This window comes from Patagioenas fasciata, unplaced genomic scaffold (genome assembly GCF_037038585.1).
Source record: "Patagioenas fasciata isolate bPatFas1 unplaced genomic scaffold, bPatFas1.hap1 Unplaced_1, whole genome shotgun sequence".
In the NCBI taxonomy this organism is placed as follows: Eukaryota; Metazoa; Chordata; class Aves; order Columbiformes; family Columbidae; genus Patagioenas; species Patagioenas fasciata.
The window spans coordinates 3,725,289-3,752,582 of NW_027288510.1; the positions used below are offsets into that span (position 1 = coordinate 3,725,289).

The window sequence follows — 27,294 nt, forward strand, 5'->3', positions numbered from 1 at the left end:
CCTGTGATCCATCAGGGCAACAGAAAAAGGAGTTGAGGGCTTTCCTCTGATGACAGGGTTTATTTCAATTAGATTGGGGTCCCCAGAGGAGTCCCCAAGGAACACAAAGCAAGAAGTCAAGTTAGCTGCGGGTTCTGAGTCCTTTTTGTTTTGGTAGGTAACTACAAACAAGAATGTAGACGGGATAAATAACATTTATTTATAAGTTATACTAGACAAGCAGTTAAAGGAATCACCAAGCAATTAGATGCTACTAGTAGAATGGCATGGGAAAATAACATGGTCCCAGATAGGATGTTGGCAGAAAAAGGTGATATATGTCTAACCACAGCTTCAGCAGAAGAATTGGCTGAGAATTCAGGTGTAGATAGTCCACTCATGGGATTGTTAGAATCTTGGTTTGGAATATTGAGAGAAATTACTTCTTTAATCGAAGTAACAGAAGCACTGATTTCTATAGCGTGCTACATCATTGCGTGTCTGCGAGGACTTGTTCAACACCTTATTGGACAGCTCTATCAAAGCAAGTGCCTTTAGGGCCACTGCCATGCTCAGATAAAATGATCCTGCTAAAAGAACAAGAAGAAAGAAAGAACAGCAAATGCATAACTCCAGAAGAAAAACGTGAAATCGTGTTGTCTAGGCTTGAAGCCACCTATACAACTGTATCATAAGAAAATGCAAAACCTCCTCCATTTCAGTCCTGCAGCTCAGCACTAGTTTTTCCTCTTCCCTCCCTTTGTCCTGCTCCCTTTGCTTTCTCCCTTTGTTCCATATCCTTCTGCACAAAACCACCGTGACTCAGCCTAAGTAGATCTGCCGCTTATTCTTTTGTACTGCCAGCAGATTGTGGAAGTAGAGTATAAAACCCATCCTTATGGAGAGATCTTTGCATTTTAGGCTTAGTCTAAGTGTCTCAAGTAGCCGGGGTTTTTGTTTGGGCCTAATCCATCAGGTCTGATGGCTTCCCTGCTCGTCTCCAGATGTATGTGGTAGAAAATATAAAGCAAGGAAACGTCCTTTGGCCCAGCCTTGCCTTATTTCCTTCTCATCCTGTTCTCTGTCCCAGCCTCTCTCACTGACCCCTCGTCTGGCTGCATGTCTCTTCTTTCCTCTCTCCTTTTCTCAAACTCTCCTGCTTCCTGGCTTTTGTCTTTCCATTCCTCCATTTCAGTCCTGCAGCCCGGCACTAGATTTTCCTCTTCCCTCCCTTTGGCTTGCTCCCTTCGCTTTCTCCCTTTGTTCCATATCCTTCTTTCCGACTTGTCTCTTGGAGACTTTTGGCCACGCTGGACCCAAGTCTGGGGATGTTTTGGAAACTTTTCCGAGGCCTCGCTGCTGACAGGGGGGACAGCAGGCAGTGACAGGCCCGGGGCTGACAGGCTCCCCCTCCCCTAGGGGGCGCTCGGCTGCCACACCCAGCTGACATAGAACCTTTGTCACAATGCCCGCTACCGTGGGGAGGATGCGGGCACTCTGCGGGTGACAGGGACACAGCAGGACTTGGTGTCAGCTCAGCAATTTCTGAGTTCCCCAAAGAAGCTGAACTCTGCAAATTGCTGCTGTTGTTCTTGAAATGACGTCATCAGGTGGGTGTTTTGGTGTAATACGCTGAAAACCAGAGCAGAAGTGCTGAAATATTCCCATGGTATGCATGGTCTCTGCACCAAACCACCATGACTCAACCTAAGTAGATCTGCCGCTTATTCTTTTGTACTGCCAGCAGATTGTGGAAGTAGAGTATAAAAACCATCCTTATGGAGAGATCTGTGCATTTTAGGCTTACTCTAAGTAAGCGGGACTGGCGGGCAAGGACTGAACCGGACCGGACCGCACCGGACCGCACCGGCAGGGCTCGGACGGACCCGGCGTCCGGCCGCGCTCGCGAGAGGGTCGACCTGCCGGGGCAGGAGGGCTGAGCGTCCTGCTGCTTTTTACGCGGCCCCCCGGCAAGTTCTCGAGGTTGAAGGGCGTGCGATACGCTGGTCGCCCCGTCCCTCTTGTCCCGACCCTAGGGTTCGGCGCCGACGTGGTGTTTTTCCTCTCCGCTGCTGAGGAGCAACGACAGAACCCGAGGGAGGGAGGGAAAGGCGGGAACAAGGAGCCGGGGGACGTTGAGGTCGGACGGTCGGAAATCACACACACACACACACACACACACAAAAAAACAAAAAACAAAAACAAAAACAAAAGCAAGGCTCTTCGCCCCGAGGGCGGCAGAGCACCGCCACGGGCCCCGGCGGAGAGGCGGTCACGGCCCCGAGCCCGTCCTGCTCTTCGAGAAGCGGCTGGATGACGGAGGCTGGGAACGGCGGGGCGGTTGGTCCTACGCAGGGACAGGATCTGGACGCGACCGAGCGAGCCTCTCGCGGGTGGCTGCGGGACAGTGTACGCGACTCTACGAGTCGAGCTTTTCGACCCTCGCGATCCGTGCACACGCTCGGCGAGTCCGTGTCTGGAGTTTCGGGGCTCGCGCGTGGCGTGGGGATGCGGGTTTCGTGGCGGTGTTTTTTTTTTTTTTTTGGTGGGGGTTTATTTCGGCAGGGGCGGCGGGGTCGTGGTGGTGTCGTCGTGCCCCCCACCCGCACCTGCCGCCGCCGCCGCCGTATAATTTCACTTCGTGTTCCGGCTCAGACTGCACGGCGAGCACAAACACCCCCCACCCCGCCCGCACCCCAAAGCGCGGTCTCTCCCGCCCTCGCCTTGCCCCCCGCCCCCTCCGGCCCACCCGCGGGAAGGGCCGGAGGGGGTCGGCAACTGCGCGCGCCGCGCATGCGCGCTCTCCCCGCCGCCCGGCAACCGGCCCCCTGCCCCCCGCCAGGTGCCCAACGGTCAGTCGCTCGGAGTCAAGCCCGTCGGGCGGGCGGTCGCGGGGAGGCCAGCGCGGGAGCGTCTTGCCGATCGGCCGAGGAACCCCGCGCGCGGGTAGGCAGGGAGGCAGGCGGGCCGGGACGGGGAGACGGGGACGGGGACGCGGACGCGGTGTCTCTATGCCTCCCCGGGGGGAGGCAAAGCCGCTGGCGGGGTCGGTTTCTTCTTCAGCCCGCGGCCGGGGCGGGCAGCGGGCCGAGGGACCGAGCGAGCGAGCCACCGAGGAAGAAGCGCGGGAGGCGGCAGCACGGGCAGGTGAGGGGGTCAGGCCTCCGACAGCGGGGCTGAGAAACCGCGGGACGCCCGCGTGCCCCCCCCCCCCGCCCCGTCCACCCCCCCCCCGCCGTCCACCCCGGGCACGGAGCCGGCAGGGACGCCCCGGCTTCGCGGGGGGGAGGCGAACTCGCTGGCGAAAGGCCGGGGCGGGGGGTGGGGAGGAACTCTGGGCGGGGATGGGCGGCCGGGCTCGCTGCGGCGGACTGGGGCGGGCAGGCGGTGGTTGGGGCCGGGGAAGGCCGCCGCCTGTGCTCTCATTGCCCCTCCTGGTACAGTGTTATTTGGAGCACAGAGTTTAGGGGATGGACAGTGAGCAATGAACGGTTATAGAGTTGCAAAGAAAAATGACCCTATCTAAAGGACAGTCTCTCCCAGGGTGTGAGTCTCTGCAGTGCAACCCTTTGCTAATTGCAAGACAGAGAGCAGATGATTCAGTAAGTGGGGTTTATGGATCACAAATAGACATTAGTAGAAAAGATGCCCTGGGAAGGTTCAACATACATGGAGGTACAAATGCCTGGGTAGAGTGGATCAAATATATGGTGCAAAGCCTAAACGAGCAATTGCTATGCCTGTGCGGCAGGAAGGCCTGTGGCCCAAGTGGTACCCTTCCCTCTGGGGTGGAGTGAAGATTGACAGGGGATGGAGTGCGTCTTAGCCTTATGCCAAGACTCTACGGCATGGAGAAATAAGTCGTGTCATACTCTCTCCCTACTGTTTCCAGCTTTGCAGGGAAAAATATCAAAATCCCCCTGGCATTTTCAGGAATAATTGAAAATCATACTGCCTGTCTCTCACGACGCGGCAGGAATGATACCAAGTTCCTAGGAACATGAGTAGGTGTGCAGAGACACGGGAAGTTGGTCCTCATATGTCCTCAAATGCTTCTTGAGTGGATCTTTGGTGGTACTGTGGGAAGATGACACTTCATTCCATTTTATCCCCCACTGGGAAGGTACCTGTGACGTCGTACAATTGGAAATTCCTTTTACCCTGGCATTTGAACCCTGTGATCCATCAGGGCAACAGAAAAAGGAGTTGAGGGCTTTCCTCTGATGACAGGGTTTATTTCAATTAGATTGGGGTCCCCAGAGGAGTCCCCAAGGAACACAAAGCAAGAAGTCAAGTTAGCTGCGGGTTCTGAGTCCTTTTTGTTTTGGTAGGTAACTACAAACAAGAATGTAGACGGGATAAATAACATTTATTTATAAGTTATACTAGACAAGCAGTTAAAGGAATCACCAAGCAATTAGATGCTACTAGTAGAATGGCATGGGAAAATAACATGGTCCCAGATAGGATGTTGGCAGAAAAAGGTGATATATGTCTAACCACAGCTTCAGCAGAAGAATTGGCTGAGAATTCAGGTGTAGATAGTCCACTCATGGGATTGTTAGAATCTTGGTTTGGAATATTGAGAGAAATTACTTCTTTAATCGAAGTAACAGAAGCACTGATTTCTATAGCGTGCTACATCATTGCGTGTCTGCGAGGACTTGTTCAACACCTTATTGGACAGCTCTATCAAAGCAAGTGCCTTTAGGGCCACTGCCATGCTCAGATAAAATGATCCTGCTAAAAGAACAAGAAGAAAGAAAGAACAGCAAATGCATAACTCCAGAAGAAAAACGTGAAATCGTGTTGTCTAGGCTTGAAGCCACCTATACAACTGTATCATAAGAAAATGCAAAACCTCCTCCATTTCAGTCCTGCAGCTCAGCACTAGTTTTTCCTCTTCCCTCCCTTTGTCCTGCTCCCTTTGCTTTCTCCCTTTGTTCCATATCTTTCTGCACAAAACCACCGTGACTCAGCCTAAGTAGATCTGCCGCTTATTCTTTTGTACTGCCAGCAGATTGTGGAAGTAGAGTATAAAACCCATCCTTATGGAGAGATCTTTGCATTTTAGGCTTAGTCTAAGTGTCTCAAGTAGCCGGGGTTTTTGTTTGGGCCTAATCCATCAGGTCTGATGGCTTCCCTGCTCGTCTCCAGATGAATGTGGTAGAAAATATAAAGCAAGGAAACGTCCTTTGGCCCAGCCTTGCCTTATTTCCTTCTCATCCTGTTCTCTGTGCCAGCCTCTCTCACTGACCCCTCGTCTGGCTGCATGTCTCTTCTTTCCTCTCTCCTTTTCTCAAACTCTCCTGCTTCCTGGCTTTTGTCTTTCCATTCCTCCATTTCAGTCCTGCAGCCCGGCACTAGATTTTCCTCTTCCCTCCCTTTGGCTTGCTCCCTTCGCTTTCTCCCTTTGTTCCATATCCTTCTTTCCGACTTGTCTCTTGGAGACTTTTGGCCACGCTGGACCCAAGTCTGGGGATGTTTTGGAAACTTTTCCGAGGCCTCGCTGCTGACAGGGGGGACAGCAGGCAGTGACAGGCCCGGGGCTGACAGGCTCCCCCTCCCCTAGGGGGCGCTCGGCTGCCACACCCAGCTGACATAGAACCTTTGTCACAATGCCCGCTACCGTGGGGAGGATGCGGGCACTCTGCGGGTGACAGGGACACAGCCGGACTTGGTGTCAGCTCAGCAAGTTCTCAGTTCCCCAAAGAAGCTGAATGAGGTGTGTTTAATACAGTAAGGTGTTACGTATTCATAATGACCCCAGGAACGCCTCTACATATTCATAACCTTTCCCGCTTCTTCTTAAAATGAGTCCCAGGTGATCATTTCCGTAGTCTCCTCCTTGACCCCTCCCTGTTGCACCTGCGCAGTGCCATCTGGTGGTCTTGAGGAGGGTCTTTGGATGAAGGCTCCTTCAGCCTCGTCACAGTGACCTCTTTACCTTTGGCTCATTATGTTGAGTGGACTGGAACCCAAGCTGCCAAGTCGATTGAAATCAGACTGGTTCCCCCTTTTGCTGTAAATCTTCGTTATCTCGTCTTCTCAAGTTTACATCTAGGTGCTGTAAAACCTCTTACCTTGGCATTCGACGAGGTTCTGTTTTTTCTTAACATAATGGGTTAGTTAGTTAGTTAGTTCCCTCTGTCAGTTCCCTCCTTTTCGGGAAGGTTAGTAAATTCTTGTACTAACGTGATGATTCCCTATTTAACCTTTTCTCGGACCACAAGTAAGAAGGCTGCTTCGACAGGAGAAGACTTATCTTTCTCCCTCAAAGAACAAACAAATTCTCATGTTGAACAAAACATTCGTGTTGCTCTTCTGGGGCAGCTGATGACCGGGTGGCTGGTGCCCCGGCAGCAATGGCATCTGTTGGGCTGCAGCGGGAGCTCGCGCTCTTTGGCGTGGTGACCCCGCTCACTGCAGTTCCTAGCGCTTTCCTTTTGGGTTTCTTCTTCCCAGTGCGATGGCCAGGTCCAGTTTGGTGTTATCTTTTAAAATCATTAGTTTATACCCCGTTCCTTTTGCTGCCATTTCAGGATCTATAGGCATGCCTGAGATTTGCATGGCTTGGACTACTGAATGTATTAACCGAACAAAGCACGGGGTCATACGTGGCAGAAACAGTAAACCCAGAAATGCACATACTATCATGAAGCCTATTTTCTTCCACCAGGCTCCCCCAAATAAGTTACCCCACCAATGGCTAGTAAGTATAGAATTCCACTTCTGTACTGGTACATGTGCAATGCGTTTTATCTCCTCTGCTATTTTCATTATGGCTTCCCCATCGTTATCTCTTTCCAAACAACACTCCGAAGTATTCAGTTTCCCACAGACGCCCCCCTCTCTTCAGCTAAAAGCCAATCTCACGCTCCCTGATTTTGGTACACTGCAGCTCTGGTCTGAGACAATTGTCTCGCTATGAGATTCGGTGCCTCAGCCGTCTGGTTGCTTATTATTTCAACCACTGCTTGCAACCGAATAATTTGGTTTAGCATATATATAGGGGTACGGGATCCCCAGTTTCCATCTTGGGCCCATGTGGCTGGATCATAGTATTCAAATATTCTTTGTGCAGGCCATTCACCATCTTTCCAAGTTTGCATTCCTGCTATGGGGCATTTATTAAACTCCTCTCTGTTTCAAGTTTTGTCTTGCACTCCCCCTCCATCTGAATAGCCCCTCCTACCAGCTTGTGTAAAACAGATCCTCTGTTCTCCCCTAGGGCAGGAGGCAGAGCCTACAGCGAGTCCACCTTTCTCTAGGTTAGTTGCTACCCATAATTTCTGCCCTTGGATTTCACACTTCTCCAATTTTGTTCTATCATAACATCCAGAATTAATACGAGTGTGATAATGTAGAACATACTGGGTTAGTCTTCCTATTCTCACACGCTCGTAGCACTTGGTACAGTGAGAGAGTGAGAGAAAATGGAATGCTCTTATTGTGGAAATGTGGGATATTTACCCCGAGGACGGCAACTGTTAGAAATGACTAAAGGAGGAAAACTCAATACACTTTGGAAAATCAGAGGGGCTGAAAATATTTGTGGTGTTTCTTTTTTGTGGGGCAACTTGTTTAAATGGCAAAGGGGCGTGTAATTGGTAAAGTAGGAGGTAATGAGGTCTAGTTTTTAGTAAAAACAGAAGCTACCCTATCCCTTCTAAATTCTACCCTAAAAAGATCTAAAACTGAAGAAAGAGTTGTAATAAATGGGGTAGCAGGGAGGAAGGAGAGACAATTATGAATAAATTCCTATCTGTGATAATAAGAATTAAAAGTGTGTGGGGAAGGAATATATTAGTGGAAGATTCCCCAGCTTATTTATTAGAGACAAACGTTTTACAGGCTCTGGGTGTGGAAGCACAGTTACTGCCTGGGGGGGTGATAAGGAGAAAATTTGAGAGCTATTCTATTACCTGGAAGTTTGTGTTGGTTTTGGCCAGGGTGGAGTTAATGTTCTTTGTGGTACCTAGTATGGGACTATGTTTTTTGATTCGTGCTAAAAGCAGTGTTGATAATACAGAGATGTTTTTGGTACTGTTGAGCAATGCTTGCACAGGGTGGCCTGTTCTGCCTCCCACACTGCTCCACCAGCAAGTGGGCTGGGGGGAAGCGACAGCCAGTGGCACACTTATCTAAGCTCTTAGAGCCAGTGTCTTGAGTGTGTGCAAACTGCAGCAGTCACCGCTCTTCTGGTGAAAGAAAGCAGGAAATTAAACCCTGCTGCTTTCCTGCGGAGAGATGACAATGGGCTGCACCTCCTCATAGATGGGACTTCAGGGATAATTCAGGGGAAAAGACACAATGGGTGTGCCATCGTCGAAGGTGTGAGTGGTGAAATAAGAAACGGGCAGGTTACCTAATAACTGGTCAGCTCAAACATGCCAGCTATACGCTGTCAATCAGGCACTGCAAATGTTAGATGGAAAAGAAGGTACCATCTGTAACGGTTCTAGATGTGCATTTGGAGTAGTGCACACCTTTGGGAAAATCTGGGAAGAATGGGGTCTAATGAATAGCAAAGGGAAAGAATTGGTTTGTGAAGAACCAGTTGGACAAGTGTTACATAATCTGATGTCACCAATAGAAGTGGCTGTAGTGCATGATGTCCATTGGGACATCAGAGGGGAAACTCCTTTTGTGTCAGGGGAGATTGGTTATCAGATGAAATGGCCTGAGAAGCAGCCTTAAAACCTGAAGTGATAACTGTAAGTTATCTCACGCTTGAGGTCCTGGCCTCACAGGAAATTCCAGTTTTTGATGAAAAATAAGAAGAAGTCCTCCAAGAATTAGGAGCCAGGGAACAGAGTGGGAAATGGGTACTCCCAGATGGTAGAGAAATGTTAAATAAGCAAATCATGAGGGAGGTATTAGCGATTCTACATCAGGAGAGTTATTGGGGAACACCAGCAATGTGTGACGTAATACGGGAATTTATACTATAGCCAAGCAAATTTGTGAAAGATGGGTGGTTTGTAAAAGAAGAAATAAAAAGGCACTTAAAAAGCAGCCTGCAGGAGGGCAGGGTCCAAGTTTACAACTCTCTCAAAATATTCAAGGTGATTTGCCTGTAGCTGGTCGAATTAAATACATACTAGTGTTGGTTGATCGCCTTGCCAGATGGGGAGAAGCTTTCCTCCTGAGCACTGCCGCAGCAGCAGTGGTAGCAAAAGTTTAAGAACAGGTGGACCTCCACAGTTTGAAACTAAGGATTTATTTCTCAAAAACTGTATACTCGGGTTGTCTTGCCTATCTTCTCTCAGGCACAAGGCCGTCTGGCACAAACTCTGCCTTTAGAGTTTGCAGCTCACAAGTTTCAGCCTGAAAACTGGGTCCTGGTCAAATCCTGGAAAGAAACGGAAGCTTCAGCCAGGTTGGGAAGGAGCATTTCAAGTTCTGCTGCTCACCGAGACAGTGGTACGACCAGCTGAGAAAGGGTGGACTCATTAGACACGGATTAAAGAGCCAATCGAACCTCTAGAGGACAATGACGAGTGGCAAGTATTGACAACTGATGACCCCCTTCGACTAAAGAGACAGAGATGAAAATGAAATGAAACCTTTGGGGATTGTTAATCCTGTGTATGTAGAATTTACAAATGGGTTACTTAACAAACGTCACTGAAACTGAAGGTTCCCTAACAATTTGAGTAGATGATTGCCACATCCTTAACTGTGGGGATGTACAGAGCTAAAGAGAATGGAGTTATGAAAAGAAACGTGTCCAAGGGGACTGAGTCTAAGGATGATTTAAAGAAGTGCACGGTTTTTGTTACTGTCTCTCATTGCCCCTCCTGGTACAGTGTTATTTGGAGCACAGAGTTTAGGGGATGGACAGTGAGCAATGAACGGTTATAGAGTTGCAAAGAAAAATGACCCTATCTAAAGGACAGTCTCTCCCAGGATGTGAGTCTCTGCAGTGCAACCCTTTGCTAATTGCAAGGCAGAGAGCAGATGATTCAGTAAGTGGGGTTTATGGATCACAAATAGACATTAGTAGAAAAGATGCCCTGGGAAGGTTCAAAATATATGGAGGTACAAATGCCTGGGTAGAATGGATCAAATCTATGGTGCAAAGCCTAAACGAGCAATTGCTATGCCTGTGCGGCAGGAAGGCCTGTGGCCCAAGTGGTACCCTTCCCTCTGGGGTGGAGCGAAGATTGACAGGGGATGGAGTGCGTCTTAGCCTTATGCCAAGACTCTACGGCATGGAGAAATAAGTCGTGTCATACTCTCTCCCTCCTGTTTCCAGCTTTGCAGTGGAAAATATCAAAATTCCCCTGGCATTTTCAGGAATAATTGGAAATCATACTGCCTGTCTCTCACGACGCGGCAGGAATGATACCAAGTTCCTAGGAACATGAGTAGGTGTGCAGAGACACGGGAAGTTGGTCCTCATATGTCCTCAAATGCTTCTTGAGTGGATCTTTGGTGGTACTGTGGGAAGATGACACTTCATTCCATTTTATCCCCCACTGGGAAGGTACCTGTGACGTCGTACAATTGGAAATTCCTTTTACCCTGGCATTTGAACCCTGTGATCCATCAGGGCAACAGAAAAAGGAGTTGAGGGCTTTCCTCTGATGACAGGGTTTATTTCAATTAGATTGGGGTCCCCAGAGGAGTCCCCAAGGAACACAAAGCAAGAAGTCAAGTTAGCTGCGGGTTCTGAGTCCTTTTTGTTTTGGTAGGTAACTACAAACAAGAATGTAGACGGGATAAATAACATTTATTTATAAGTTATACTAGACAAGCAGTTAAATGAATCACCAAGCAATTAGATGCTACTAGTAGAATGGCATGGGAAAATAACATGGTCCCAGATACGATGTTGGCAGAAAAAGGTGATATATGTCTAACCACAGCTTCAGCAGAAGAATTGGCTGAGAATTCAGGTGTAGATAGTCCACTCATGGGATTGTTAGAATCTTGGTTTGGAATATTGAGAGAAATTACTTCTTTAATCGAAGTAACAGAAGCACTGATTTCTATAGCGTGCTACATCATTCCGTGTCTGCGAGGACTTGTTCAACACCTTATTGGACAGCTCTATCAAAGCAAGTGCCTTTAGGGCCACTGCCATGCTCAGATAAAATGATCCTGCTAAAAGAACAAGAAGAAAGAAAGAACAGCAAATGCATAACTCCAGAAGAAAAACGTGAAATCGTGTTGTCTAGGCTTGAAGCCACCTATACAACTGTATCATAAGAAAGTGCAAAACCTCCTCCATTTCAGTCCTGCAGCTCAGCACTAGTTTTTCCTCTTCCCTCCCTTTGTCCTGCTCCCTTTGCTTTCTCCCTTTGTTCCATATCCTTCTGCACAAAACCACCGTGACTCAGCCTAAGTAGATCTGCCGCTTATTCTTTTGTACTGCCAGCAGATTGTGGAAGTAGAGTATAAAACCCATCCTTATGGAGAGATCTTTGCATTTTAGGCTTAGTCTAAGTGTCTCAAGTAGCCGGGGTTTTTGATTGGGCCTAATCCATCAGGTCTGATGGCTTCCCTGCTCGTCTCCAGATGAATGTGGTAGAAAATATAAAGCAAGGAAACGTCCTTTGGCCCAGCCTTGCCTTATTTCCTTCTCATCCTGTTCTCTGTGCCAGCCTCTCTCACTAAGCCCTCGTCTGGCTGCATGTCTCTTCTTTCCTCTCTCCTTTTCTCAAACTCTCCTGCTTCCTGGCTTTTGTCTTTCCATTCCTCCATTTCAGTCCTGCAGCCCGGCACTAGATTTTCCTCTTCCCTCCCTTTGGCTTGCTCCCTTCGCTTTCTCCCTCTGTTCCATATCCTTCTTTCCGACTTGTCTCTTGGAGACTTTTGGCCACGCTGGACCCAAGTCTGGGCATGTTTTGGAAACTTTTCCGAGGCCTCGCTGGTGACAGGGGGGACAGCAGGCAGTGACAGGCCCGGGGCTGACAGGCTCCCCCTCCCCTAGGGGGCGCTCGGCTGCCACACCCAGCTGACATAGAACCTTTGTCACAATGCCCGCTACCGTGGGGAGGATGCGGGCACTCTGCAGGTGACAGGGACACAGCAGGACTTGGTGTCAGCTCAGCAAGTTCTCAGTTCCCCAAAGAAGCTGAATGAGGTGTGTTTAAATACAGTAAGGTGTTACGTATTCATAATGACCCCAGGAACGCCTCTACATATTCATAACCTTTCCCGCTTCTTCTTAAAATGAGTCCCAGGTGATCATTTCCGTAGTCTCCTCCTTGACCCCTCCCTGTTGCACCTGCGCAGTGCCATCTGGTGGTCTTGAGGAGGGTCTTTGGATGAAGGCTCCTTCAGCCTCGTCACAGTGACCTCTTTACCTTTGGCTCATTATGTTGAGTGGACTGGAACCCAAGCTGCCAAGTCGATTGAAATCAGACTGGTTCCCCCTTTTGCTGTAAATCTTCGTTATCTCGTCTTCTCAAGTTTACATCTAGGTGCTGTAAAACCTCTTACCTTGGCATTCGACGAGGTTCTGTTTTTTCTTAACATAATGGGTTAGTTAGTTAGTTAGTTCCCTCTGTCAGTTCCCCCCTTTTCGGGAAGGTTAGTAAATTCTTGTACTAACGTGATGATTCCCTATTTAACCTTTTCTCGGACCACAAGTAAGAAGGCTGCTTCGACAGGAGAAGACTTATCTTTCTCCCTCAAAGAACAAACAAATTCTCATGTTGAACAAAACATTCGTGTTGCTCTTCTGGGGCAGCTGATGACCGGGTGGCTGGTGCCCCGGCAGCAATGGCATCTGTTGGGCTGCAGCGGGAGCTCGCGCTCTTTGGCGTGGTGACCCCGCTCACTGCAGTTCCTAGCGCTTTCCTTTTGGGTTTCTTCTTCCCAGTGCGATGGCCAGGTCCAGTTTGGTGTTATCTTTTAAAATCATTAGTTTATACCCCGTTCCTTTTGCTGCCATTTCAGGATCTATAGGCGTGCCTGAGATTTGCATGGCTTGGACTACTGAATGTATTAACCGAACAAAGCACGGGGTCATACGTGGCAGAAACAGTAAACCCAGAAATGCACATACTATCATGAAGCCTATTTTCTTCCACCAGGCTCCCCCAAATAAGTTACCCCACCAATGGCTAGTAAGTATAGAATTCCACTTCTGTACTGGTACATGTGCAACGCGTTTTATCTCCTCTGCTATTTTCATTATGGCTTCCCCATCGTTATCTCTTTCCAAACAACACTCCGAAGTATTCAGTTTCCCACAGACGCCCCCCTCTCTTCAGCTAAAAGCCAATCTCACGCTCCCTGATTTTGGTACACTGCAGCTCTGGTCTGAGACAATTGTCTCGCTATGAGATTCGGTGCCTCAGCCGTCTGGTTGCTTATTATTTCAACCACTGCTTGCAACCGAATAATTTGGTTTAGCATATATATAGGGGTACGGGATCCCCAGTTTCCATCTTGGGCCCATGTGGCTGGATCATAGTATTCAGATATTCTTTGTGCAGGCCATTCACCATCTTTCCAAGTTTGCATTCCTGCTATGGGGCATTTATTAAACTCCTCTCTGTTTCAAGTTTTGTCTTGCACTCCCCCTCCATCTGAATAGCCCCTCCTACCAGCTTGTGTAAAACAGATGCTCTGTTCTCCCCTAGGGCAGGAGGCAGAGCCTACAGCGAGTCCACCTTTCTCTAGGTTAGTTGCTACCCATCATTCCTGCCCTTGGATTTCACACTTCTCCAATTTTGTTCTATCATAACATCCAGAATTAATACGAGTGTGATAATGTAGAACATACTGGGTTAGTCTTCCTATTCTCACACGCTCGTAGCACTTGGTACAGGGATTAGCCAGGCTAAGTTGGGAACAATAAGTCACCGCTCCTGGCAAGAGGATCAGGTCCAGGTTTCCACGCTCTCTGGCCGAGCAGCTTGCAGCCGCAGCCGAGTTCGTCGTCTTCTCGGCAGCGAGGGCCGTGTCCCCGCCTTTCCTGTTTTTGTCGTTAGCGTGGCGATTATCGTTTCCCAACTCTTGGCCTTCACTTCCCAGGAACAACAGGAGCAACACGGAATTTGATTTCTCTGTCTGCACTCTATTCTTTTCATCACTGGTGGACTCTCTGAATTCCCATTCACCCCTTCAGTAAATACCTCCCACCATTCTTGGCTATTTTTTTTCTATTCTTCCAGTGGCAACTGGAATCCTCAACCGAGCTCTGGTTTCCTGATCTTCTATTCTTAGACATTTCTTACACAATCCTGTTGGTAAGTTCCCTTTGTGGATATGCTTATACCACAGTCCATTTACAACCCCGAGTCAACTTCAATTTCAGATTGCCCGGTTCTTGAGATACTTTCAAGGTTCTTTCTTCCGTCAGGGGTCCTTTAGCTTGAGAGACGTGTGTCCATCTTTTCTCTGCCCTCCAAACAGCTGGTTCTGTAGTTAACAAAACAAGAAAAAGGCCCCTCCCATCATGGGGTTGGAGTTTCTTCTGTCCAGGTTTTCATTAGTGTTGCCCCCATATCTACCAAAAATTCTACGTGTTTGTTCTTTTGGGTTTCTTCTTCCCAATGCGGGAAGCACCACCCAGGCTGGTCCCCCAGAAGGACCAAAAGGTGACTGTGAAAAACAGAGTTTTCCAGGTTGCGCCCGGGTTACCCTCCGTGGTGTTTCGCAGGCTTTCTTCACTCTAGAATGGCGAATCCAGGCATTCTGTTCTCTGATATTGGTAGCAGTCAGGGGGTCTTGAAATGGACCTTCCTATTATGGTTTCAAAGTTTTCTGCAAAAGACTTCACATACTCGTCAGTAAAATGTGGCCCTCAATCAGAGGATCTAACAGCTGGGCCTCCAAGCCTTGGTATTATTTTGTGTATCAGTGTTGTAGTCACCTCCTAAGCTTTTGCTGTCCTGGTAGGGAACGCTTCTGGCCAACCTGAAAAAACATCAGTTAATACCAACAAATATCGGTACCCCCCTTTTCCTGGGAGTTCTGAACAATCAGTTTGCCATTGTGGTCCAGGCCCATTCCCTTTCCCCATTTGACCCATTTCTAGCTTGGGCATATTTTTGGGATTAGTCTGGAGGCAAAGATCACACCGCTGTCACCTCTTCCACAGTGACAGACAAATCTCTAGCTCCTGTCTCCCTAATCAAATGTTTGCGTAGTGGTTCTAGTCCCCAAGGCCCCTTCTTCTGCTCTTCCCTTCCTAAAGGCCAAACCAGGTGGGAGAAAGCCCCACTGTGTTTGCTTTTTCAGGAGAAAAATAAGTGCTAAAAAGCCACTTTGGGGGTGCCCAGGTGGATCCAGTGGTATCCAGACCCCCCCCAGAGGGAGCATCCCCCAGCACCCCCAAGTCCTTCGCAGGGCTGCTCTCAGGCCCTCCATCCCCAGCTTGTGTTGATACCCGTGGTTGCCCGGGGCAGCTGCGTCTCCCAGGCGAGCTGGGTCCCGCCCCGGCCCGCCCCCGGCTCCTCGCAGTGTCCCTTCCCCCGGGCAACGCGGCTCTTCCCCGCAAACACCCGCCGGTGCCGGCCGGATGGAGCAGGCGGTGGAGCCGGTGCCCGGCGCCGAGCGGCTGTGCCGGTGCGCGGCGCGGGGGCTGGGGGTGCCGGCGGAGCGCTGGGAGCGCTGGGCAGGCGGGGAGGCGGCGGGGCCGCTGCTGCGGAGCTTCCTGGCGGGGCCGGCGGGGCCGGCGCTGCTGCTCTGGCGGGGCCCGGCCGGGGAGCTGGAGCTGGGGCCGCCCCCGCCGCCCCCCGCCGCCCGCCGCAAGGGGCTGTTCTTCCTGCGGGCCCCCGGCGCCGGCCCCGGGGAGCTGCTCTGCGGGGAGCTGCCCGCCGATGCCCTGCGGCACTTTGCCGCCCTCGTGGAGGAGGTGAGGATGAGGGGCCACGGGGGCAGGCTCAACATGAGGAGAAATTTGTTTGCTGGGAGGTGCCAGAGCCTGGCCCAGGCTGCCCAGGGCGGGTGTGGAGTCTCCTTCTCTGAGACATTGAAAGTCGCCTGGACCCACCTGTGTGATCTGCTCTGTGACCCTGCGTGAGCAGGGCTTGGACTGGGGGATCTGCAGAGATCCCTTCAACCTAACCAGGCTGGGATCCTGTGAGGCCTGGGCAGCCCCGGAGGTGCAGAGGGAGCCCTGGCACCCATGAGTACCGGGTGCCCCTCGCACATGGCAGCGGGGAAGGTGTCCCCTCCTACAGACAGGCTCCTTGGCCTCCCTCCCTTCTCTGCTGATGCACTTGTACCCTTAACTCTGCCCTTTGCAGTACCATGGACGGCTTTAGAACTCCTATAAACCACCTGAATGCTGATCCACATCAGCTCTGTCTATCAGTGGGGTCCTTGTGGGACTGATGTACCCACAGGTGCTGGAGGGGACATCTGCAGGTCACCTACTCCAAACCCCTGCTCAAGCAGGGCCATCCAGAGCCAGTTGCCCAGGGCCATGTCCAGGTAGCTCTTCATTATCTCTAAGGATGGAGACTTCACAACCTCTTTGAGCAACCTGGGCCAGTGCTCGATTACTCTCATAGTGAAAAAGTGTTTTGTGATGTTCAGGAGCCTCCTGTAGCTCAGTGTCGGGTTATCTCAGGTGGGCTGATGTTTCCTTAAAGAGATCGTCAAGAGGTTCGAGTGCTTTTGCTTTGCTGTGTTATTAGCCTGAACTAGACAATGTTGTTTCGGTTTATTCCTGATGGCTCCTCACCTGGAGAAGTCTCAGGAATGAGGCTGTAATGGGAAAGCAGAGGAGCTGCTGGATTTGAGAAGCTCTGATCGTGATGTTTGGTATATTAAGATGGTGACTGATAGATTGGATTCCCAAGAGCAGGCTGCCAGACTGGTTATCCTGGTTTTGTGAGAAAACACATTATTTATACGGGGAGCTTTTGTTTTGATGAGCCCCGTGGTCTTGCGAAGTCTGCACAAACAGTGGTTTTGCATCACGGCTGGCCAATAGCATTGCAAGCACCGTCTGCTATGGGTAGATGGTGGGGTAGGAACACTTTGGGAGATCCTGTTAAATCCTGTTTTCTGAATGCCTTTGGGAGCCGGGAGTGTGCGTCCCAGCTGCGTGTTTGCAGGCTTTGCTCTCCCCTGTGCAGACATGCAGTATTTCTGCAGGGAGCAGATTGTGCCTGGTTTTCATCCTATTTTCCTCTCAAGCTTCACTTGAAGGCAAAAGCAGCGGTGGTGCTGGGTCAGGCAGATGGGGTGGGTCTGCGTGAAGGTGAAAAAGGTCTTGAATTTCCTGGGGTTGGGGTCGTGTGTTCCTCTGCCCACACTTTGTCTTTATTCAGTGAGGGGTCACAGCTGGTGACCTTGTCCACTTGTTGCTTCACTCCTGCGGTGCCGAAGGGAACACACCTGCTCTGTGGGCTGGGGCTTCATCCTGAGTCCAGTTATCATTTTAACAGTCAGAAAGAAAATGAACGGCTATCATTTGCCTGGTTACAACATCACTGGCATTAGCAGTCCACATGCTTTAAGTAATAGAGACACATCTTGCTAATAATGCAGCTAAAACTGCTGAAGGTGAACTCGTCAGCACCTGCCCGTGTGTTCCCTGGGGTTGTGCTCCCCCTTCCCACGGCTCCCTGGGCACGAAGGTGGCTGGTCGGGTCTTCTTCGGGTCTACAGAGCCAGCCACAGTTCCAAAGAGTCTTCAGCATCCTGGGACAGCACCATGGAGGTGCTGAGCTGCTTTATTCCGTTTCAATTTTATGTCCATTTGCAGCTATTTTTATGCCTTTAGTCACCTCCCCCCCCTCCCCTACCCCCACCCTGAGTCCAGTAACACAAAGGGCTGTTGTTTGTCACTAGGGACAACCTGGCTTTGTTAGGCTGTTGCCACAGGCTGGTCCCAGTGCAGAGCCAGCCAGGATAGGTGACAGACACGGTGTTGCTGTCACAGCTCAAACAAGCCAAAAGCAGCTCAAATCTGGGCAAACCCCGACCAGCCCCACAACCCCATGCTGCCGGGTCAGTAAAAGTGCTGATAAAGGCAAAGCTCCTGTTTGGTGGGCTGCAGCTGGGACCTGGGGGACCCTCACCACCAGTGTATCCCAGGGGGTACCAGCAGACCTTCCCTTGCAGCACACTGAGCTCAGCCCAGCCCTGGCAGGCTCAAAGGGCAGCCTGACGGCTGTGCCCATGGGCAGGGACATGGGGACCAAGCACCGGGGACAGTTGTGAGGGCAAGGGACAGCAGCCCATGGGGCCATCTCCAGTTGCGGGCTTGAAAGGCTGGGAGAGCCTGGGGATGGGGCTGCTCACTTTGCCTACTGGCTTCCACCCTCCTTGGCTGCTTGGATTTGGGGAAAAGGGTGTTCTGCTGTATAAAGTGGGCCTGTAGAGATGCCCATTCATCATCAGCTGCCTCTATTTCACATGGGAACTGCTTGAGACAGCAATGAATATGGGTCTCCAGGCTTGGCCAAGCACAGACCTCAGAGCCTGGTGGCCTGTCCGTCTCCTGCTGCACTTTTTTCTCCATTGGTCTTCCGTGACTCCCGCTGTAGGTGATCGTGCCCATCCTAACGAACAAGAAGAACCGTCAGGGCTGGCCACAAGTGGTGTCACAAGACATCGTGCGTCATGTCCACAACCTCAAAAGTACCATTTTCACAGTTGTTGGCCAAGTAGACGGCAAGACCTTGCTGCCTCTCCCAGCTGGCTCAGAGGGAATTGAGGACATTGATCTGGAAAATGAGAAATCGTGAGTACCACCCCAAAATAACAGGTTCTGGAAGGTCCAGAGAAGCAGATGCGTTTGTACATCAAGTTGTCATCGTGTCTGGGCTGCGTGCGTGCCCCTGTGGAACCCCAGGAGATGTGTGGGTGCAGTGGAATGAATCACTCCTCAGACAGGACGTGGTGCGGGTGGGATTTTGTGAGAAGTTACTGCTTCCAAGGCAGTGGGGTGACCTGTCCTCAGCTTCCCAGCCCACTTGGTGGTGTTTCTTGCTGAATTAAGTGAGTTAATGACTGCAGGGATGTAGAATATTTTGAGGGAGAATGGTATGGGGAGAGAGAATCTTGCTGGATGTGTGAGTCTCCAGGTCAGATCCTGAACCTGAATGGATCTGATGTGACAATGACTGGCTGTGCAGAGAGGTGGCGACTGGCTCTTCATTTCCACCATTCACTTTATGAACAGTGTTGTTGCCCACACTGCTGCAGACATTCAGCCATTTTCTCCAGAGTGTAATTCCTATATTAAACCAGTGACAAAATCTTATGGGGTTTGATTGTTTTGTGGTTTTGAAATGTGAAACCCTGTAAAATCCAGCTGCCCACACGGCCATTGGAAGTAGATCCAACTGAGCAATGCACATCAACAAAGTTAATCACGTACTCTGTTTACTACAGCATGGAACGGATAGATAAATCTCTGGTGTATGCCATGGAGTCGGCCATCATAGACTGGAGCCACCAGATCCAGGAGGCACTGAAGAAAGAGTCTTCAGAGCCTCTCCTGCAAGGCAGCAATCCGAACCCGAAGGTGGAGCTGGAGTTCTGGAAGAACAGGTACCCAGAGCAGCCTGGCCAGTGCATGGTGCCCTGTGGTGCTGGTTTTGTGTAGAGGGAGAGTGCTGGTGGTGGAGCTGCTAATTCCATGAGTTGAGAAGAACAGGCCACTTGGGGTTCATGTAGGCTTCAACTAAGGAAAATTGCTCCCGCACAGAAAATCATCATGATCTGCAAAGTGCCTGGGAGGTCACTGGGCAGCTGGCTGTGTTTTAACTTAGCCCCACCACAGGGGCTACACCTCAAGGGACTTTTTTCAGAAATGCCCTTTACAGGATCCCAGGCTGGTTGGGCTGAAGGGACCTCTGCAGATCCCCCAGTCCAAGCCCTGCTCACGCAGGGTCACAGAGCAGATCACACAGGTGGGTCCAGGCGGGTTCGAATGTCTCAGAGAAGGAGACTCCACACCCGCTCTGGGCACTCTTTCGTCACTGTTCACTAGGAGCCATCCACAGGAGTAATTGCTGATGGACACCTGCTGGGGGCTGTCTGGAAATGGTGCATCTCAGCTGGCTGCTGTTCATCTGTCAGGGCCAGAGGGGCTTTAGATGCTCAGGAGCCTGGGAGTGGTATTTCCTCCTGCCCTTTGAAAACCTTTGTGCTGTACTGGTTCAGGCTGACTCGGGGCAAAGCCCTGCTGGCTGGAGAGCTGTTGCTAATGCCTGCAGAAACACGATGGCTTTTTTTCAGCGATGTTCTGTCAGTAGCAGAGCTGCTGTCATGCTGAACTCAGCACTTTCTGTCCTGTAGGGTTTGTCTGTGCCTCATGCAGCTTTCTCCCATTTCCACAGTCCATGTGTAGCTGGAGGAAGCCCTGAATCAGGCCCAGGGGAAACAGATGATGTTGGGGGACAGCTGATGGCCCAGTGTAGGTGGGTAACATGGCCACCAGCATCCTGGTGTGCATCAAGAACAGTGTGGCCAGCAGGCCCAGGGCAATGACTGTCCCACTGTACTCAGCGCTGGGGAAGCCAAACCTCAAATCAGTTTTGGGCCCCTCAGGCCAAGAAAGACCTTGAGGTAGTGGAGTGAGTTGAGAGAAGGGAATAGAGCTGGTGAGGGGCTGGAGCACAAGTGTGATGGGAGCGGCTGAGGGACCTGGGGGGTTCAGCTGGAGAACAGGAGCTGAGGGGAGACCTTCTGATCTCTGCACTGCCTGAAAGGAGCTTGGAGCCAGGGGGGGTCGGGCTCTGCTCCCCAGGAACAAGCGCCAGGATGAGAGGAAACGGCCTCAAGTTGCGCCAGGGGAGGCTGAGGTTGGATATTAGGAAACATTTCTTCCCAGAAGGGGTTGTGAAGCATTGGAACAGGCTGCCCAGGGCAGTGGTGGAGTCACCATTCCTGGAGGGGTTGAACAGTCACAGAGATGACATTCTCAGGGACACGGGGCAGTGCCAGGGGTTAGGTTATGGTTGGACTCGATGATCTTGAGGGTCTCTTCCAACCAACTGATTCTGTGATTCTGTGTCTCGGTTGCTGTAGGTGTGATGACCTGGAATGCATTTACAACCAGCTGACAACGAGGAAGGTCAGGAACATGATGGAGCTGCTGGAGAGAGTTGAGAGCAGCTACATCCCAGCCTTCAAAACCATGCTAATGGATGTTGAGGCAGGTGAGATGCTGGGGCAACTTTACCACAGTGCTGGCTTCTGGCCTTTCTTCATGGCCTGGTGTGACTGATTTCAAGCCAAATCTTTCTAGTTTGTGAATTGAGACTGGGCTGCTTGTGCTTGAGTCTAGGCTTTTGTTTCCAGGCTGGGACAAGCTCCATCGCTGCTCTGTTGAGCCAGACTCTTGCCAAAGTTCAGGGTGAATGGGTTTGGGAATTTATTCTGCTGTAATAAAGTGTTTGCGTTACTCTAACAGGACTCACCTCAACTTCCACCAGCTCCTCTGGTGTTATTATGCAGGAATGGGAGTTCAGACTAAGAGGACAGATCTTGTACCTAAGACTGCTTTGTTAGAGCGCTGCTTCTCAGGCTTTGGCCACTGCAGCCCGAATTTCCTTGCTTTGCTTTGCTTAGGGGAGTTGAGCGCAGCCCAAGGAAATATTGCAAATCCCTGTCTGTAGTGAAAAACAGTGTAGTCCTGCTGGTCTGTCCCTGCAGACCAACACAGCTGGACATCCATGTCCAACCCAGCTGCTCTCTGGCACAATGAAACCATCTAGACTGTGTTAGCTGTGCACGTGCTGGCAGAAAACACTGTTCTTCACCACTTCACGTGCAAACATTGAATCTCTTAAGGATCTGTGTCACACTCTGCATTGTGCAGTTTAAATGGGCTGGAGAAACACCCCTTATATAAGGAGCCAAGGGTTCATTGTTAAACTAATTAATACTTTCAGGGTTTAATCAAAATACAACAAATATTTGGTTTTAATCCGGCTACAGCGATACTAACCCTAATTGGATAATTTGGACTATAATTGTTAATTTCCATTACAGCGCAGTTCAGATTTGTGTGCACCTGCTTTTAAGTCTCTGCCCCTTTCCCTGGCATTGTACTGGTGTGGCTGCTGTTGGTGGATTTGCTGGGAGGGTGATGCTGATAGTGGGAGTCTCTTCTTCCTTGGTCTTGGGCCTTAGGGGTTATTTTTGCATGCATTCAAGCACTTCTGTCACTTCTTGTTGGTCCACAGGTTTAATTGCACAACGATCTGGTTTTATTAATGCTTGCGCTCTGGGGTAATTCTTCAGGGTAAAACCACACAGCTGTACAGAGCTAAGCTAAAGCTTTCGACGAGTCAGACATCAGTTGCTTTACTGTTGACAGGTTTTCTATTACAGTCAGGACTAGTGGGGCCGTCGTCATCTGCCCACTGGACAAGGAGTTGCTTGAGCCAAAACTGAGCTAAAAAGGGCTCAGGCCAAGGCTGTACAGCCTGTCGTGCTGTACAGCAAGGCCATGGCTCACAGCCATGGCAGCACTGTATTTTTGGTGCTGTTGGGCAAATTCCGTGTGACTTTTTAGCAGTTGTGGACTCAGGCTCTCCACGAAGCCCTGTCCCAGCTCCCTGTCCCCTGCCATCACATCAGCTTATTTCTGTTCTGGTTACTGCCGCAGGTGAGTGATGTTCACGAGTGAGTGACCTGCAGCACACAGGTGGCTGAGGGTGCTCAGTGCTTGTCAGGACAGTTTCTTTTCCCAGGCACTTTTCCATGTGGTGAGGCCAGCACCTAGCTGGGAACCCAGCACACCGCAGCTGGGTGGTTCTTACCGCTTCTCACGTCTCTCAACACAGCTTTGACTGAAGCTCAGGACGTTCACCTGCACCTGACACCCCTCAAGCGCCGCTTGGAAGACGTAGAGAGGGTTGAGTTCAGCGAGGTGAAGCCTTTCCTGCTCCCCCTGCTCCACGTGGTGTGTTTGATCTGGGTCACCTCCAAGCACTACAACATGCCCGTGCGGATAGTGGTGCTGCTCCAGGAGATCTGCAACCTTCTCATTGAGCAGGTCTGTGGCTGTGATGCCTGTGTTTGCAGTCCCCTGTGTCCCCTCTCCCCTTCTTCCTATTGTCCTTCCCTGGAAAAGTGATTCTTTAGGCAACATTTAACTTAATAAACAGGTTCAAATGTGTTCAACACAAGAAGTCCTTGTTTTCCATGATGGCAGAAGTGACCTCTCAGGTGTGATTTTGCTCTTCCAGGCCCTGGTGTACCTGTCTCCAGAAGACCTTCTGAAAGGGGACATGGAGGAGAGCCTGGGCAAGGTGCGAATGGTGCTCGGTATCCTGAACATGTTCAAAGAGGCATTTGAGGAGAGAAGGGAAAAACTGCACATGTATTATGAACCAGGCCAAGAAGTGAGGGAGTGGGACTTCAGCTCCACGATGGTGTTTGCGAGGCTGGACACCTTCCTGAAGAGACTGGAGATGGTGGAGGTGAGACTCTGGTCTTGAAAAACATTGCAAACCGTCAGGAGAACTCTGTAGCCAGGAGATCACTTGCTGGCATCTTTCCTTTCTATAGCTTCACCTGATACCAGGGAATGGGGCCACTCTTTTGCTGTTAGGTCTCCTGTTACAGCGAGTCTAAGACTGTGTTTTACTATGTCCTGCTCAGTGCATATGTAAGCTGGTCAGGTTGATAGGTGTGTTTTTTGCTCTCAGGAGTCCCGTTGGACTCCTTGCTCCTGTTGGGGCAAGAAAAGGAGGATTACTGGAGGTGTGGTTTGCACAGCTGTAAATAAAGCAATGTAATCTCCCAGGTCTCCTGGTGCCATCAGAGACAGATTTAGGTTATGGTTGGACTCAATGATCTTAAGGGTCTCTTCCAACTGAAATGGTTCTGTGATTCTATGACACCCTAGAGCTGGGTCCTGCCTGTCTTGGAGAGGCCAGATGGCAGGATCCCCTTGGCTGTGCCACGTGGGCCTGGGGAGGAGCAGGGACACGTTCCTCACCAGGTTGTCCCTTCGCATCCTCATAGTCCATCAAACTGGGGTGCTGTGGCTCAGGGGTGTCCCTGTTTGCCAGATCTGTCACCTGAGGCAGGGACATTGGGGTGTCATCCCTGAGCTCCCAGTGTGGCCAAGGGCTCCTTGAGCCACAGGAGATGTTCTGCAGAGAGCAGGTCCGAGTGTGAATGTGGGAGCTCCCTATGCTCTCCTTACCACATGGCTGTGTCTGGAGACCACAGACATACAGACACCATATGTACCTGTTATACAGACACTGTATATACCTCTTATACAGATACTGTATGTACCTCTTGTACAGACCTTGCATGTACCTGTTATCTCTCACGTGGCTAACCACACACATTCATCTGCTCTCCACACACATCCCAAATGAATTTCTTTGTTGATTGTTGCTGCGTTCTCAGTGTGTAGGGTTGGATGGCCAGTGTACAGGTTGCTGGTGTTTGCAGTTTTACTGCTTTAAATGTGCCATATACTTTTATGTGTTCCTTAATTAACTATGTTGAAAACTGTCATGACTGGTGCCTATTTTAAAAGTATTCATAATGATGGTTTCCAGTAGGGTTTGATGTGAAATAAACCAAATTATGCTGGTCAGTGTAGAGAGGAATATAAATAGACACAGGAATAACTGCAGGTTATCATGAGGACAGTGTTGGTGACAGGTTTACTGGGACCCTGTAAAGGCTCTGGGGCACTGACTGCTGGGATTCCATGGATGCCATGGGCACACTGTGGATATGGGCTGCAGACAAAAGCCAGTGGGGAGGTTTTGAGCTGGGGCACTGTGCGTTTTGACCAGTGTCTGTTTCCTCCTTCCGTGGCTGTCCCACACTCCAGGGACAGTAGAAGCTGCAGTATCTGGAGTCAGAGGGAGAGCCTGCGGAGTGAGCTGTAAAACAATAATTAAAAGCATAGTGCACACCAGCCTGTTAATGAGGAAAACTGCTGCATCTCTCTCCGTCTCAATTTCCCCTCATCACTTCATTTCAAGCAACCTTGCAAGACAAAGCAAGGGACAACTGGTATTTCCACATTATTTTTTTGCCTTACTAGGTATTTGTTCAAGCGGATGTGCTGGTGTGTCGAAGTGAATATGAATGCATATGTGCATTTGTTTTCGAATTTTCATAAAAGCTGCAGTTACACTGGTGCATGGGTAGCCCATGAGCACGTGAAGAGGGAAGGATCCCTTTCCTTCGGTTCGTTGCACTGTTTCATATTACGTGTCTGTGGTAAAACCTGCTGCCCTGCTCGGGTGGCCCCAGGACAAGTGCAAGCAGAGAGTGGCCACCAGTACATTCCTGTGCACATTTCTCCTGGTCCTCTGAGACAATGGATGTTCAACCAGCCCTTACTTGGCCCTACCTAGGGAGACAGATGAGGTGGGATGGCAGCAGAGCTGCCCAGTGCTGCCACCACCACTGGGGGAGCGGGACATTTTCCCAAGAGGTGACACTGCCAGGCTGCAGAGGATGGGAAGGGAAGGGAAGGACCCGTGTGCCACCTCAGCAGAGAGGGCCAGCGGGGCAGGTGCTGCAACACCCACTTGGACACGTGGAGGTTTGACTGCGCAGGAGCTTTGGACAGTTTGGGTACCTGTAAATATTAGAAATCTGTCCTTGGTTAATACCTATAAAATTGGGATTCTTAGCTATGCTGGATGACATATAAGAGTCTCATATCCTGCTTTGGATCTGTCCTTTAAATACACTTAAAAGCGATTTTACAGTTGTCATGGTATTTCTAGTGGCTGCAGCAGGTCTCACTGGGCAGGGACGTGTTATGAGCAGCCACTGATGCTCAGGACAGGCAGATCAGGCTCCCCCCTTCCCATCCCTGCCACCCAGCCTGAGCACCAGCGCTGTGCTTGGGAAGGTCCCTCAGCAAGTGCAACTCTGTCGTGACAACTGTTGTCATCTTCTTTTGTCAACATCATGACCTGTGTCTCCCTCCGTTGACTTTGAAGGATCTCCTGGCAACTTCCTTGGACTTGATGAAGCTGGAGAAAATTGAATTCAGTGGGATTAAAGGGAAGACCCTGGGCCAGCAGGTCCTGGACATGTATGAGGAATTCCAGGAGGCATACAAGGTGTTTTCAGAGCGAACCTATGAGTGTCTTGACCTGACCAACACGGTAGGTGGGACCAGTTTGCGGGAACATCAGGAACATGTGCATGTTTCCAAAGCAGCAGTTTCCTGCTATCTTCTTCCCAGCTCTTTCCTCCTTTCATTATGATCTGATCTGGTACTGGAGGGAACAGGGAGCCGCTGGCCTTTCCTGCAGAGATTTGGGACTTCTTGCACGTCTATATCTAACATATCTTGCTAGATCAGCACCTTAGATCAGTGCAGCTGGGAAACTGGGATTTCCATGAGTTATGCACAAGCTTTTGCTGTACATGGTGCTTGCTGAGGTATAAGAGCTATACCAACACCCACATCTCTTTGCTTTCCTGCTCTTGGTATTTACCATGTTTCCCCAAAAATAAGACCTACCCCAAAAACAAGCTATAGCATGATTTTTCAGGATGCTTGAAATATGAACCCTGTTCAAAAAATTAGCCCTAGTTACAGTTCATAAAAAAGTCAATTTAAATAGGGTCCAGGCAGCTATACATGTAAAAAAGTAAGCATCTTTTGCAGCAAAAATTAATATAAGACTCTGTCTTAGTTTTGGAAAAACAAGGTAGTTTGCCTGATGAGGGCCAACTCAGATCATCTCTGGGATGTGTTCGCTCCTGCCTAGATGAACACATGGCATCTGGGGCTCTCAGAATTCAAGGATGCTCTATTTTATTATCAGTAGTGCTTTAATTAAAGGGATATTCCCAGCCCTCTGGGACCTGCCTGGTGTGGGGATGGGTGGCTCGTGCTTTGCTTCCTGCAGCTCCCAGTACATCTCTGCAGGGGGTGGCACGTCCCCAGTGTTTCTTGCTGGAAAGCTGCTTGCTCCATAGCACCCCTCCTTCAGCAGGGCAGGCACAGAGGAGAGGTGACAGTGGCTCTGCAGGAGGTGGCTTGGGTTTGGTGACCCCATGGCCATTTGTGTGACTCTGAGTCATGTTTGTTCTTTCAGTGCTCTAGTTTTGCACCCTCTGCCACTGCTGGAGCCGTTTTTTTTAGCTAAAACATGGCATCTGGATCTGCTGGAGCTCAGCAGTAGCAATAGTAAAAGCTATTTCCTTGCACTTTGTCCTTTGGAAAAGAGACACATGACCTCATTTTTAGTGGTTTTGTCCAAGCTAGAACAGAAGGACTGTCACGGACTGTCAAGTTCAGTCTTTGATTTGGACTCTTTTACGTGTAGGAAAACAAATATAGATGTTACTCTTGAAGTTCAAAGGATTTATTACAATTGAAGCAAGAAAAGCAGTGCAAGAAGATGATGGAAATTACAGAAACCCAGTACTGTT

General features: G+C 50.1%; 2 protein-coding genes across 2 annotated transcripts in view; both read left to right on the forward strand.

Annotated features, from left to right (window-relative positions):
• Positions 1 to 1,336: 1,336 nt before the first annotated feature.
• Positions 1,337 to 27,271, forward strand: LOC139826694 (dynein axonemal heavy chain 9-like). The gene is made up of 8 exons (XM_071803102.1): positions 1,337 to 2,388; positions 18,447 to 18,643; positions 19,297 to 19,455; positions 20,938 to 21,068; positions 22,701 to 22,912; positions 23,106 to 23,339; positions 25,848 to 26,015; positions 27,189 to 27,271. The coding sequence occupies exons 1-8, from the start codon at positions 2,293 to 2,295 to the stop codon at positions 27,213 to 27,215; spliced, it is 1,224 nt and encodes a 407-aa protein (XP_071659203.1). The 5' UTR covers positions 1,337 to 2,292; the 3' UTR covers positions 27,216 to 27,271.
• LOC139826716 (procollagen galactosyltransferase 2-like) overlaps positions 2,835 to 27,294 on the forward strand; it is a 119,503-nt gene continuing 95,043 nt past the window's right edge. The window contains 1 exon segment of the mRNA XM_071803120.1: positions 2,835 to 2,925. The gene's annotated coding sequence lies outside the window, so the exon portion shown is untranslated.